This window comes from Pelobates fuscus, chromosome 6 (genome assembly GCF_036172605.1).
Source record: "Pelobates fuscus isolate aPelFus1 chromosome 6, aPelFus1.pri, whole genome shotgun sequence".
NCBI lineage: Eukaryota > Metazoa > Chordata > Amphibia > Anura > Pelobatidae > Pelobates > Pelobates fuscus.
This window is the reverse complement of record NC_086322.1, coordinates 260023564-260039096: the sequence shown is the minus strand read 5'-3', so window position 1 is coordinate 260039096 and position 15533 is coordinate 260023564. Positions and strand designations below refer to the sequence as shown.

Here is a 15533-nt window from a genome sequence, read left to right as displayed (position 1 = left end):
TAGTATCCATGTAGGGACTTTATTGTGTCCTCTGGACTTTGTATCCATTGGACTGTATACAATTTATTTAATTCTTAGGGTTACCCCCTTTGAAGTCCCTTTACACACTCCAGACCCCCTTTTCTTGAATTTTCATTCAAGCAGAGGTTTACGGGAAATGTATACTACTCTTACCTAAATATACGTGTATATGTATTTGTACTATGTAAGTATATCTGGATTAGTTGAGAAGATTTATTTCGACTCTTGCATAGAAAATATAAACACCACGATTGGCTGAAGAGTTTCATCTACTTCAAAGTATGAAGGAAGCTCTCTGCAGAAACTTTAAATCCTGTGTATTTGCAGCAAATATTAAAACTTCATAGTATCTTTTATTTTTATTTTTTTCATTTTCTTGTGCAATGGCATAACAATACAACGTTGAGCACAATATCACGGTGTAGCGAAAGCCACTTCGCCACTGTGGTTTGGAGGGGGCTGCTTGCCCGCCTCTTACCCTGTGACTACGGTCCCTGGGCGATTTGGCCCTTTATGCACGGTATTTGGGCATACTGTGGGTTATTGGGCTGCCCCAGGATTATGGGCCCTCTCATCAGCCCATACGAAACTTAAACCCCATGGCGTTTGAACTGTGTTTGTGGCATCTAAACGCTGTTTGGATATGTTGAGCGCTCAGATCCAAGCCATCTGGGGATGGGTTGAATGTGGGGGTTCTGTTTAGTATAACAAGAGTTATGTATTTTTATGTCTTTTGGTGGTTGCTGGTAACATGTGCTTAATGGAGGCTGTGTTTGTCCCTGGATATAATTAAATCAGCTTCTCCATTGTCTCCAGGATAGAGGATTCTGGGGAACTAGTTTGAGCTTCTAAAAACCATGCTTCCAGAAGGTCAAATGCACATTTGTACTAACTTTTGAACCCCTGGTCCAATTCGTATGATTTTTGAGTATGTTGTTCCCCCGAATGGATTGATTGTGTATATGTATTTTTATGCGAATGTGATGTATATTTTGGGAGTTATGAATGTTGTGTAAAAACTGTATTTTCCCTACCTAGGATAATTGTGTTTTCCTGTGTGTACAGATAATTAGTTTACAGGTAGAGGGGAGGGCTATGTGTGGGATGTAACTATTGTGTGATTGGTTAATGTACGATACTGTGTGTGTCCCTCCCCTTCATGGGAGCACCTAATAAAAAGGGCTGCAAGCTAGCAGCCAGGGAGTTCTATTTTTACCCTCAACTTGAGTCCTGTCTCTTATTGGGGGAATCTGCTACAAGGGATTGCTATGCTAGGCATATTCCCTTGCTATAATCACTGAGCTCTTGTAAGAGCTTGTTCCTGCTTCGTTCTGAAGGGAGATAGCTGCAGCCTGCGGTGCTTATGGTGTCTGGTGGAGTGCTTGGAGTCCTCTGGAAGCGCTAGGAGCATCTTTCAACGGAGGTACCCAGTCGGGGTGCCAGTGGATCCGTTACATTGGTGGCAAGCGGTGGGATGGCGTCCTAGTGTGAGGTAAAGCAGCTCGGAGACACAGTTCGTTTGGATTTACAAATTGAGGGCAACGCTAGCAGTCGTGCAGCGCCCCTGGGAGCAGACAAGTATGGAAGGTTCTGGCTCTGGAGATGATTGGCTGGCCGAGGTGAGGCAGCGAGTGGCTGAGTATGGGGATGATATACCCATGGAGACACGCCGGGTGATCTGGAACCAGGTCATGGCCGAGCGAAACACAAGGCTGGACCGAGAATTCCGGTTGGCAAAAGAGAGGAAGTATGCTCAGCAGCAGGAGCGTTACAGCAGCCGGGTAGAGGCTGCATCCGAGGAGGTTAGCTGTCTTTCCCTGAGGCGGCGGGAGGAACCCGAAGTGGGGGTCCTCATAGACTGGTCCTGTGAGGAACCACAACAGGCAGGTAGAGATGGGACCAAGGTCACTCCACCGGGATGCTGGGCAGCCGGCCCAGATCCCCAGCAGCAGCCAGAGTTGCCAGGTGGGGAAGCAGGTGGCCCTTACTCACAAATGTTGAGGGGCCTCACGGATTGGTCCTGGGAAGACCCACCGATGGCAGGTGGAGATGGGACTGCGGTCTCTCTACCGGCCCTACAGGGATGCTGGGCAGTCGGCCCAGATCCCCAGCGGCAGTATGTTTTACAGGGAGGGGAGACAGTCGGTCTCACTCCCCAGTGGCAGAATGTGTTATTGGAGGAAGAGACAACCGGTCTCCCTCCCCAACAGCAACCAGAGGTACCCGAGGTAGAGGACCTCATAGACTGGTCCTGGGAGGACCCCCTGCAGGCAGGTGGAGATGGGACCGAGATCTCTCCACCGGCCCTACAGGGATGCTGGGCAACCGGCCCAGATCCCCAACTAGAGCTGGAGTTACAGAAAGTGGAGAGCATCGACCTCCCCCCCCAGCAGCAGCCGGAGTACCAGGGGGAGGTAAGTGATATTTCTCCTCCCCAGTCCACTCCTTTGTTCCCTGACCCCCCAGCAGAAGAGCTGGCAACTGGGCAGAGCGCCGCTGGCCTCTGTCCTCCCTTGTTTTCTTCCCCTGAGCCTGACTTTCTACAGGCTGCCTCAGCGGAAGAGCTGGCAACTGGGCAGAGCGCCGCTGGCCTCTGTCCTTCCTTTTTTCCTTACCCTGAGACTACCCCAGCTCTGACCCCGGAGCAGAGCACATCGGGCATCTGGCCCCCAAGTACTCACAGCCATTTGCCCAGCAAGGCCGAGGGTGCCACAGTTTCACCCCACAACTTGGGACCTACAGGCCAGTATGACTTATTGTTGGGGGGCTATTCTGTGAATTCTTTATTGTGGGGGGGCTACACTGCTAAATTTGTTTTGTGGGTTAGACCCTCTGTGAACTATGTACCGTGGGTGGGCCATTCTGTGAATTCTTTATTGTGGGGGGGCTACACTGCTAATTTTGTTTTATGGGTGGGCTGCCCGACTAATCTAGGTACTGACCGGCAGAAGGTCAGGTACCTGGTTAGTCTACCCCCGAATGGGAAGATATGTAGCGAAAGCCACTTCGCCACTGTGGTTTGGAGGGGGCTGCTTGCCCGCCTCTTACCCTGTGACTACGGTCCCTGGGCGATTTGGCCCTTTATGCACGGTATTTGGGCATACTGTGGGTTATTGGGCTGCCCCAGGATTATGGGCCCTCTCATCAGCCCATACGAAACTTAAACCCCATGGCGTTTGAACTGTGTTTGTGGCATCTAAACGCTGTTTGGATATGTTGAGCGCTCAGATCCAAGCCATCTGGGGATGGGTTGAATGTGGGGGTTCTGTTTAGTATAACAAGAGTTATGTATTTTTATGTCTTTTGGTGGTTGCTGGTAACATGTGCTTAATGGAGGCTGTGTTTGTCCCTGGATATAATTAAATCAGCTTCTCCATTGTCTCCAGGATAGAGGATTCTGGGGAACTAGTTTGAGCTTCTAAAAACCATGCTTCCAGAAGGTCAAATGCACATTTGTACTAACTTTTGAACCCCTGGTCCAATTCGTATGATTTTTGAGTATGTTGTTCCCCCGAATGGATTGATTGTGTATATGTATTTTTATGCGAATGTGATGTATATTTTGGGAGTTATGAATGTTGTGTAAAAACTGTATTTTCCCTACCTAGGATAATTGTGTTTTCCTGTGTGTACAGATAATTAGTTTACAGGTAGAGGGGAGGGCTATGTGTGGGATGTAACTATTGTGTGATTGGTTAATGTACGATACTGTGTGTGTCCCTCCCCTTCATGGGAGCACCTAATAAAAAGGGCTGCAAGCTAGCAGCCAGGGAGTTCTATTTTTACCCTCAACTTGAGTCCTGTCTCTTATTGGGGGAATCTGCTACAAGGGATTGCTATGCTAGGCATATTCCCTTGCTATAATCACTGAGCTCTTGTAAGAGCTTGTTCCTGCTTCGTTCTGAAGGGAGATAGCTGCAGCCTGCGGTGCTTATGGTGTCTGGTGGAGTGCTTGGAGTCCTCTGGAAGCGCTAGGAGCATCTTTCAACGGAGGTACCCAGTCGGGGTGCCAGTGGATCCGTTACACACGGTATAGCAAAGAGATGACAAGCATTGCATTAATTACAGAGCTATGTATCTGCACAATTTTTAAATAATAGAGCAAGGCATGTATACAGTCGTGTTTCTACCAGAATAATTCCCCCAGGAGGCTCCTAGAAATATAGTAGGTAAATGTCAAGAACAATTAAGGACTTAGAAATAATTAGATACTAATTGAAATTTAAACTGATAAGGCAATAGGAAAACCAAAATTGCATAAACTTGTTGCTCCACATTGAGTTATTTTGTGAAGTAGTGATGTGAGGTGAGATACCCAGAACCCAGATCAGCCTATGCCCTTCAAGGGCAGAACATATTCCCATTGAATGAAGAAGCTCTTCAGGTCAAGTTGCCCAGCTGTAGGTAAATGCATTATCCAAGCACAGTAGTTGTCATTTGTTTAACTCTCAGTATTTCAGCCCTCCAATGAGTCCCAAGACTTTCCCCGTGTAGACCAAGCCTTTATGCGGGTCCATACTCAGCCCTCCCCAAGGCTTGTTGTTGGGGCCACCATAATTGCACCTTCTCTATGGTTGGAGCCATTGAAATGCACATAGGGGTGGACTTTGAGGTGCGTAGTCGCTCGTCATCCATGGAGCAGGTTGGCTCAGTGTATTTTTCAGTTTCTGCCAAACATCCGCAAAGATTTTGTCAAGCTGAGACATTACTGGACTCACTGCAGTATTCACAGGGGTACACAGCATCTGCCATGTTGAGTGGGACACTATATCTTCTGCCTAGTCTCACGGCAGCTCCACATAATCACCCCCGTCAGTCCAAAGGGTGGGAGGGGGGAGCAGAAGCAACAAGCATCAGCTTGAGTCTGTTGGGACTTCGCAGGTTCCAGCAAGAAGTACTCCAAGGCTAATTAGTCAGTTCTAGGAAAAGGTAAGTCTCAACCAATCTCAAAAATCATGCCAAAAGAAAAGCTTAAATTAACTATATTGAGAGATAAGCAAGGAGCTCTCCCAAATCGTGTCCATCCGCTATAACCATCAGGTCCTGCCCCCTCAAAGTATCATTTAATTTTTATATATTTTTTATGTATTTTATTTATTTTGAATGTATCCAAGCTAAATTCTGCATGCAGTTTAATTTGATGATGGAATACTCTATGACTTCTCTAACTGTTCACAGCAGGAATCCACTTCTGAGAAATATGGCGCAGTCACAATAAAAGTCAGCTATCTACCGTCAGAGCAGAAATTGCGAGTGGAGATCCTTAATGCAGTCAATCTCATTCCCCGAAATGCAAATGGTGGGTCAATGATATACTTATTGGTTTAAAAGGGGAATTCTGTCTTTACATAGATTTACTTGGTAGATAACATCAAAATGTGTTGTTTTTGTGTAACCTACACATCTTGTGTTTTAAACAAAATATTGGTAGAATAAAAACAACTTGTTAGAAAGTAAATTAATACTTAGGGCAAAATAATTACATTGGAGAGACACTCCACTTGATTACTACCTATTTTCTTTCCAATTTTCTCCATTTCATTGTTATTGTCAGGAATACTTATTAAAGTGAAAATTCTAAGTGAATGTCAAATGTACGACCAAAATAACCCACTAGAAAAAGCTATGATTCCAGTTTGGCTTCTTAGGCTTGAAATTAGAATTTTTCATTCACTTCTCACTTTAGTGAATAGCCCTGTATTTCTCCCTTCAGTACAAATTTGTATCTGTTAAATGCCTGAGAATATCCCATTTGTGTTATGCTTTGTGTCTCATACTGACTAACTGATTTTGTAACTATGAAGGCATCTTGATGTATTATTTAAAATGTCTTAGTCGCCCAGACCACTTCAGCTCAATGAAGTGGTCTGGGTGCCAGGTCCCTCAGGTTTTAACCCTGCAGATGCAAACATAGCAGTTTCAGAGAAACAGCTATGTTTACATTTGGGGTTAAGCCAGCCTCTAGTGGCTGTCTTCCGGACAGCCACTAGAGGCGCATCTGCGACGATGGAAGCATATTATGCCTCCATAGCGCAGAGCGTCCATAGGAAAGCATTGAGAAATGCTTTCCTATGGACACTTTGAATGCGTGCGCTGACGTCAGACAGGGGAGCTGACGTCGGCGGGGGAGGAGAGGTCACCAGCGCCGAGGGAGCACGGCGCTGGATTAAGGTAAGTGGCTGAAGGGGTTTTAACCCCTTCAGGGCCACGGGCAAGGGACCCTGAGGGTCGGGGCACCCTCAGGGCACTATAGTGTCAGGAAAACCGCTTTGTTTTCCTGACATTATAGTGATCCTTAAGTCTTCCCCAACCAGTATACTGCGGCACTGCTAACACAAATACTGTTTCACTTTCATTCACTCATTGTTAACTTTTTGTAGCTCATCATTCTACCCATAGACTGCCATTCAATGGGTTACAATTACCGTTGACTTCAACTTCATTAGGTTTCCTCCTTTACCTCCCACACAGGCAGTTGTGACCCATTTGTGCAAATCACACTGGAACCCAAGCACCTTTTTCCAGCAGTGGAGCAACGTTCTACCCAAACACAAAAGGATGAACTGAACCCGCTGTACGATGAGACCTTTGACTTGTAAGTTTTTTTTAAGAATAACTTATATATCCTAGAAATCTAGTTCTGATTAAAAATCACCATAAGTGAGTTAACCGAAGAGACTTAATCATTGCACGATTTTGTATTGCTTAGATAACATTATAAATAAACTCCTGCGTATTTCTGTGATGAGAAAGCTAAACCCAAACTTTCACCCAATCTTTTTTTCTTTCTCATAGCCTTGTCACCCATGAACAATGTGAAGTGGCCGGAGCTTGCCTTTTACTGTCGGTCTTTGATTATGAAACATTTCTGTCTAATAACTTGGAGGGGGAAGCATTTGTGGCCTTGGGAGATCTTATAGCATTACAGAATGAACAGGAGAACAATGGACATTTGACCAACATACCACAGAGGCGATTGTCCCTAAATCAACCCAATCCCCAAGGTCAGAATATATTTCTATAATATTCATCTGTCATATCAATACGTGTATAGGTTCCAACTAGAGATGTACCGAATAGTTCGCTGGCGAATAGTTCCCAGTGAACATAGCTTGTTCGCGTTCGCCACGGATGGCGAACATATGCGATGTTCGGTCCGCCCCCTATTCGTCATCATTGAGTAAACTTTGACCCTGTACCTCACAGTCAGCAGACACATTCCAGCCAATCAGCAGCAGACCCTCCCTTCCAGACCCTCCCACCTCCTGGACAGCATCCATTTTAGATTCATTCGGAAGCTGCATTCTTTTTTTTATTTTTTTTATTTTTTTTTTAGACAGAAGTGTGTTATATTTGAGCATGCTAGGCTGAATGTGCATATATCATGGCTAGTTGCACTGAGGGTATGAGTATATAGCAGTACATTGTTGTGAAAGATGGCTGTCATGTTTAGGGTGTAGCTTGCACGTTATCAACTGTGTATTTATATCAGCAGCTCCACCACTAGTTATAAATCAAGTGTGAGTCGCCCCATGAGATGAGACTAGTGAATAACATAATACATGAACGGTTAAGGTAAAGGCATGTAAGGAACTACGACAATAAACTCTTTAGGAGGTGAAATAATGACATGTTTAAACGCTTGCTACTTTACGATTAGTTAATGTGCAGAGAGCAGTTCATGTGATCAAAGGCATGGTGTGGAGGATCGGCTATAGTGGGACATGCTTGGCAGGCTGCTGTTTACTGCTTGTGTTCATCCGATCCCTTCTGGGCTCCAGGTTTCAGACCCTGGGAGTCCCTGATACCTGGAACAACAAAGGCAAGTCTCTGGCTGAGTGCCGGGTTCACGGCTTGAGGTGGTGGAAGCTTGTTTTGTCGGGTGATCGGATCTGTCCCGGTGGTGCTTCACGTCCGGTGCGGGATTGTGGTGGCTTAAGGTGGAGGCGAGTGCTTGACGTGGGGCAGGCTCTGCATTTTTGTTTGCCTCCGGTCCCATCTTCGACGCCTTTTGCGTTGGTGGATTTTAATGGGGACTGCTTCGCTTAGCTGTGGTGGAGCTTGTTGGGGCTGTGGTGGAGCTTGTTGGGGCTTCCTGCTTGTTATTTGCTTCCAAAATTGATCAAAGAGTCTGTCCAGCTTAGACTCAATATCCTGCCATGCTTTGCTGGTACCAGGAGGACACGCGGCTGCCGCGATATTGGGAGAGTCGCAGATGAGTATGTCAGCCTGGGCGGCTGTGCTCTGTGCGTCCATTAGCTCCAGACAGCCTCTCAGGGGTGGACTGGGATAACCCCCACCGGTCAGAGGGGGGGGGGGGGGGGTAACGGAGCTCCTGCCGGGAAGTAGCTGCTCCTGGGCATCCCAGGATCGGGAGATCGGCCGCCTCTCCCGCCCGGTGAGCGCCAGGCCACACTTGCCACGCGGAGGTAAGTAAGACTCTGTCGAGTTGCTGACCGCTATTAAGCATGTTGGGTCGGTCAGGTAGGAGCAACATTGCTGAGGGGAAATTCAATTGTTGATAGCTGCTTAAAGTGAGATATTGAGGGAGCTCACACGAAGTGCGTCTTTCCTCCATGACAGCTAGGCCCCGCCCCCCGGGAAGCTGCATTCTTAGTGAGAGGAGGGACAGTGTAGCTGCTGCTGATTTAATAGGGAAATCGATAGCTAGGCTAGTGTATTCAGTGTCCACTACAGTCCTGAAGGACTCATCTGATCTCTGCTGTAAGGACAGCACCCCCCAAAAGCACTTTTTAGGGCTAGAACATCAGTCTTCTTTTTTTTTTTTTCCTGTGTAATCTAATTGCAGTTGCCTACTGTGCCCACTCATATCTGGTGTCACAATAGCTTGTTTTAAAAAAAAAAGAAAAACTTTTTTGACTGTAATATAATAGCAGTCAGTTTCCTTCACACGTGTGCATTTCAGGGCCTGCCAAGGCACAGTGTCACACCAGTGCAACTCATATCTGGTGTAACAGTAGTGTACATTAAAAAAAAAACTAGAAATTTGACTGTGAGATAATAGCAGTCAGTTTCCTTCACACGTGTGCGTTTCAGGGCCTTCCAGGGCACAGTGTCACACCAGTGCAACTCATATCTGGTGTTACAGTAGTGCACATTTAAAAAAAATAAAAAATTTGACTGTAATAGATTGAATAGCAGTTAGTTGTCTGCAAGCGTGTGTGTCAGGCCTACAGCGTCTACTCTGCCAACTTCTGCCAGTGCACAGTGTCACTCATATCTGTTGTCACAGTAGCTTGCACGCATAGTACCACTAATCGAAAAAAAAAATGGCCCTAGAATAATGCCCAGTGTTCAGAGGCCACGTACCCTGAACTCGAAAAGTTTGAGAGGACATAGTTGACTGGCTAACACTGGACACCCAATCTTCTACAGCTTCCGGCCGGAACCTTGACGCACCATTCTCTTCCAGCTTAGCTTCGGGCACCCCTCAAGTTACCACTTACCCGCCTGCCGCCACCACCAACACTAGCACCACAGCCGCTTCACTTGATCTGTCAGAGGAGTTATTTACACATCGGTTGGAAGAAATGAGTGATGCGCAACCATTATTGCCAGAGGATGTAGATAACAGGGATATGTCTCAGTCAGGCAGCATTACACACATGGACGTACGGTGTGATGATGATGATGTTGTACCCGCTGCTGCTTCCTTTGCTGAGTTGTCAGATACAAGTGAAGCGGTTGATGATGACGATGCATCCGTGGATGTCACGTGGGTGCCCGCTAGAAGAGAAGAAGAACAGGGGGAAAGTTCAGATGGGGAGACAGAGAGGAGGAGGAGACGAGTTAGAAGCAGGGGGAGGTCGTCGCAAGGAGCTAGTGGCACAGTCAGACAGCATGCATCGGCACCCGGTGTCAGCCAGACAATCAACGCATGCTGTTGCCACCACCAGAATGCCGTCATTGCAGAGCTCAGCAGTGTGGCATTTTTTTTGTGTGTCTGCCTCTGACAACAGCAATGCCATTTGCAACCTGTGCCAAAAGAAACTCCCACGTAGGTACAACTGCTTTGCGAAGGCACATGATCGCACATCACAAACACCTATGGGATCAACACATGAGTACAAGCAGCACACAAACTCAAAGCCACCATCCTCCTCCTGGTCCAGCATCTTCAGCCACGTCAACCACTGCTGTCCTCCTTGCCCCCTCTCAACCATCTGCCACTCCGTCTCTCGCCTTGAGCAGTTAGTGCTCATCTGCCCACAGTCAGGTGTCTGTCAAGGACATGTTTGAGCGTAAGAAGCCAATGTCACAATGTCACCCCCTTGCCCGGCATCTGACAGCTGGCTTGTCTGAACTCTTAGCCCGCCAGTTTTTACCATACAAGCTGGTGGAGTCTGAGGCGTTCCAAAAATTTGTAGCAGTGGAAGGTACCCGGCCGAAATTTCTTTGCACAAAAGGCAATCCCCAACTTGTACTTGATTGTGCAAAAGGAAGTAATGGCATGTCTGGCACACAGTGTTGGGGCAAGGGTCCATCTGACCACTGATACCTGGTCTGCAAAGCATGGTCAGGGCAGGTATATCACCTACACTGCGCATTGGGTAAACCTGCTGACGGCTGCCAAGCATGGAATCTGCAGAGGAGTTGGTGACACCGCCACGACTTGCAGGCAGGCCTGCTGCCAACTCCTCTACTCCTCCTACTCTATCCTCTTCCTCGGCTGAGTCCTCTTCTGCTGCTGCGTCTTGCTCCACATCAACGGCACCCCCCCAGCTCCCCAGGTACTATTCCACATCCCGGATACGGCAGTGTCACGCCATCTTGGGGTTGACTTGCCTGAAAGCAGAGAGTCACACCGGACCAGCACTCCTGTCCACCCTGAACGCACAGGTGGATCAGTGGCTGACTGCGCACCAACTGGAGATCGGCAAAGTGGTTTGTGACAATGGAAGAAGTTTGTTGGTGGCATTGAATTTGGGCAAGTTGACACATGTGCCGTGCATGGCACATGTGTGTAATCTGATCGTACAACGCTTTGTGCATAAGTACCCAGGCTTAAAGGACATCCTGAAGCAGGCCAGGAAGGTGTGTGGCCATTTCAGGCGTTCCTACACGGCCATGGCTACTTTTCAGATATCCAGCGGCGAAACAACATGCCATGATTTGCGACAGCCCGACACGTTGGAATTCAACACTCCTAATGTTCGACCACCTGCTCCAACAAGAAAAAGCCGTTAACGACTATTTGTATGACCGGGGTGCTAGGACAGCCTCTGCGGAGCTGGGAAATTTTTTGCCACATTACTGTACGCTCATGCACAATGCCTGTAGGCTCATGCGTCCTTTTGAGGAGGTGACAAACCTAGTCAGTCGCACCGAAGGCACCAACAGCGACATCATACTATTTGTTTTCTTCCTGGAGCGTGCCCTGCGAAGAGTGCTGGATTAGGCAGTAGATGAGCGTGAAGAGGAAGAGTTGTGGTCACCATCACCATCAGAAACAGCCTTATCAGCATCGCTTGCTGGACCTGCGGCAACGCTGGAAGAGGATTGTGAGTTAGAGGAGTCAGAGGAGGAATGTGGCTTTGAGGAGGAGGAGGAGGAAGACCAACCACAACAGGCATCCCAGGGTGCTCATTGTCACCTATCTGGTACCCGTGGTGTTGTACGTGGCTGGGGGGAAGAACATACATTCAGTGAGATCACCTAGGACGAGGAACGGGACATGAGTAGCTCGGCATCCAACCTTGTGCAAATGGGGTCTTTCATGCTGTCGTGCCTGTTGAGGGACCCTCGTATAAAAAGGCTGAAGGAGAACGTCCACGCTACTAGACCCCCGGTATAAGCAGAAAGTGCCTGAAATGTTACCGAATTACCGCAAGTCGGAAAGGATGCAGCAGTTCCAAAATAAATTAAAAAGTATGCTTTACACAGCGTATAAGGGTGATGTCACAGCACAACGGGAATCTAACAGGGGAAGAGATGAAAGTAATCCTCCTCCTCCCACAACCACGCCGGCAAGGACAGGACGCTTTACAGACGTGTTGTTGATGCAGGACATGCGGAGCTTTTTAAGTCCTACGCATCGCCACAGCCCTTCCGGGTCCACCCTCAGAGAACGACTCAACCGACAGGTAGCAGACTACCTCGCCTTAACTGCAGATATCGACACTCTGAGGAGCGATGAACCCCTTGACTACTGGGTGTGCAGGCTTGACCTGTGGCCTGAGCTATCCCAATTTACGATAGAACTTCTGGCCTGTCCCGCTTCAAGTGTCCTGTCAGAAAGGACCTTCAGTGCAGCAGGAGGTATTGTCACTGAGAAGAGAAGTCGCCTAGGTCAAAAAAGTCTAGATTACCTCACCTTTATTAAGATGAATGAGGGATGGATCCCGAAGGGACTGACAGTGGGCGATACATTCGACTAAAAAAGGCTTGATGAGGGGGACGTAACAGGGATTAAACTGATAAGAATAGTACTACTTAACACACCACTCCTATCTGGTGGCACATTAGATTTGGCGCAGTGCCCCAAATTTGAAGTAGGAGGACCGACCAAGCATCTTTTTCCATCTCCCGGTTCCTAAAATCGATGCCATATACACGTCCCTGATAGGGGACATAACATGGATTAAACTGATAAGAATAGTACTACTTAACACACCACTCTTATCTGGTGGCACATTAGATTACACGCGCAGTGCCCCAAATTTGAGGTAGGAGGACCAACCAAGCATCTTTTTCCATCTCCCGGTTCCTAAAATCGATGCCATATACACGTCCCCTGATAGGGGACGTAACAGGGATTAAACTGATAAGAATAGTACTACTTAACACACCTTATAATAACGCAGAGAGAGGCAATGCAGAGAGAGGAGTCTGAAGAAGAGGTGTCAGAGGAGGAAGGTGGCTTTGAGGAGGTGGAAGACCAAACACAGCAGGCGTCCCAGGGGGCTTGTTGTCACCTTTCGGGGACCCTTGGTGTTGTACGTGGCTGGGTGGAGGCCTTCAATGACATCAGTGAGGACAAGGAACGGGACATGGCTAGCTTGGTATCCAACCTTGTGCAAATGGGGAGTTTGCGGTTGTGCAAATGGACTGTTTGCGGTGCGTTAAACGGGGAGTCTGGTCTGTCACTGTGAAGCGGGCATACCCTTACACTACCTGATCGATACAACATCATACCTGATGTTTTAAAGCACGTTATTCCAAACAATTTAGGAATGTTAGGTGATTTATGCCCTTTATGGATTAAAACCAGACTCTGCATCAACTATGTCATTTTCCATGGGAGTTTTGCCATGGATCCCCCTCCGGCATGCCACAGTCCAGGTGTTAGTCCCCTTGAAACAACTTTTCCATCACTATTGTGGCCAGAAAGAGTCCCTGTGGGTTTTAAAATTCGCCTGCCTATTGAAGTCTATGGCGGTTTGCCCGGTTGCCCGTTCGCGAACATTTGCGGAAGTTCGCAAAAATTTATTTTTGGAGTACTGAAGTTCAGAAATGCAAAAAATAAAGAAAATGTATTTAACCTTCTCTGAATCTCTGGATTTCCTTAATTTCAGGAATAAAACTGATATATTAGTGCTGTGCACTTTAAATATAAAAGACTGCTACACTCTCAGGTGTTATACCCCAACACACAATTTAGAATGCAACCCAAAACAGATAGAAGTGGAGTTGTATTATTTAGTGCATATTCCCCACACAAAAAAAATATATTATACCTATATATCCATAAGCGGCACCTTCAATCATTCAGCCAACTCAGAGTTACATATGCGGAAAAACAGATAGTTCAAATAATAGTGCATTACCCTTTTAAAATAGGATAATTTCAATGGTGGTGTATTACCTACATTGAACAAAAAAACGTGAATAGTGTTTTACTGATACATATATGAATGGATAGATGTTAGTATTTTTAATTTAAAAAAATGAACGCTATAGCAAAAAATCTACATATTAAACACATAAAAAATACTCCTGCATACAGGAAAATGTGGTGAGTAAAAACATAATTCCACCGCTACTCACAAACTGGCTTACTCGTTCATAACCTATCAGGTCCTGTGTTCAGGGATCCTCTAGTCTGCTCAGCCGTCCTTACAACACTGAATGAGGCTTTCTCCTGGTGATTTTGAAAGTTCCCTCTGTTCAATTTGGATCCGTTCGGCTCCGTAACACTCCGCCCACCGCATTTCGCTGGTTACTTCTGGCTTCCTCTGTACATGAAGCTGACTTTCCATTTTGGACAGGGTAATCCCGTTCCAATCGCCCTAATTGGTATGTTTACAAGTCCTTCATTTACATATTGCGGTGTGACCGTGTTCTGTCCAAGTTCATAATTAGTATTTTTTCCAACCAATCAGCAGGATGAATTAATCATTATCCATTCATATCCAAAAACATTAATATACATTTTATTTTTCACATCTCACAAATACATATTTGTTAAATACAGAGGAAGAGTAAGCACAATATTAAAAATCCAGGGAAGTGAAACTTCCACTTTAATTTGCTCTGTTGATTTAGGGCAGTACCGACCAACCATGGCCACGATCCTGGACTAAATTGTGGGTACTGGAGACCAACCAAGATAGAGGGTGAAAACAGGACATCGTTAATGGAAAAGACAAAACAAACATTCAGAAGTTAAGTTTTTCTGGGCATATACAGGGTTGGATTTCCCATTAGGCAAAGTAGGCACATGTCCTGTATGGGGTACTTTTAACACGTATTATGTGCCTTTTGGAGCTTAGGTGGGCTAGTGAGAAGAGATAAGCACCAGGAAGCTTGATAACAGAGCAGCAGGAATAGTTATAAACGGAGCTCAGCGCCTCCAGTGTCTGTGTGTGAGGCTGGGCAGGAAGTGGAAGGGATTTTTTCCTATCTGTTAGCTAACAGCCTCTCACACCGGAAATGACTTGTAGGAGAACAGGGACTGCATCTAGTGGTTCACATTATATTGCATGGGGAGTGATGCACACTGCATAACTGCTACTGCTACCAATCACAGGAGGTGGTTGACCAAACTACAGAAGACATAGGAGAATGAGTACTTTGCATGCAACCTTTCACACTCCAAATGTTCTAAACATCCCTTATCATTAACCCTGAATTTAACTTCTACCTAAATATAATAAAAACCCTTTCAATGGTCCCAAATGTAAGCACTAAAAGCCTAAAACTGGAAAACACTCTACCTTAATCATAGTTTTAACTGCTCTTACTAAACTAAATACATCATATACTTCAATACACCATATAATTTACCCCAACCATAACCCTAAAATCTTCTGTACCTACATTATATTAAATTTGTAAATTGTACTGTACTAAATTTAACCCTACTGTAACCTTAAGCACGTCTTATACCACAACCTCTTAAGCTTTTAATCCTCTTCTCACTAAACAGTCTATTCAACCTCACTATGATATTAACCCATCTCTAACCAAAAACTCCACTTCTCCTTAAACTCACTTTATAATACCTTAGAATTCTTTGCCTATAGGCACCTAACATTGTAGCGGAGAGCCGA

At 46.2% G+C, this 15533-nt stretch overlaps 1 protein-coding gene across 2 annotated transcripts in view; it reads left to right on the top strand.

The window, feature by feature from the left end:
• UNC13D (unc-13 homolog D) overlaps positions 1 to 15533 on the top strand; it is a 111964-nt gene that overhangs the window by 92776 nt on the left and 3655 nt on the right. For both annotated transcript variants that reach the window (XM_063459045.1, XM_063459046.1), the window contains exons 30-32: positions 5200 to 5320; positions 6493 to 6616; positions 6817 to 7025. In XM_063459045.1, the coding sequence (XP_063315115.1) occupies positions 5200 to 5320; positions 6493 to 6616; positions 6817 to 7025 (454 nt within the window). The remainder of the gene's footprint in view (positions 1 to 5199; positions 5321 to 6492; positions 6617 to 6816; positions 7026 to 15533) is intronic.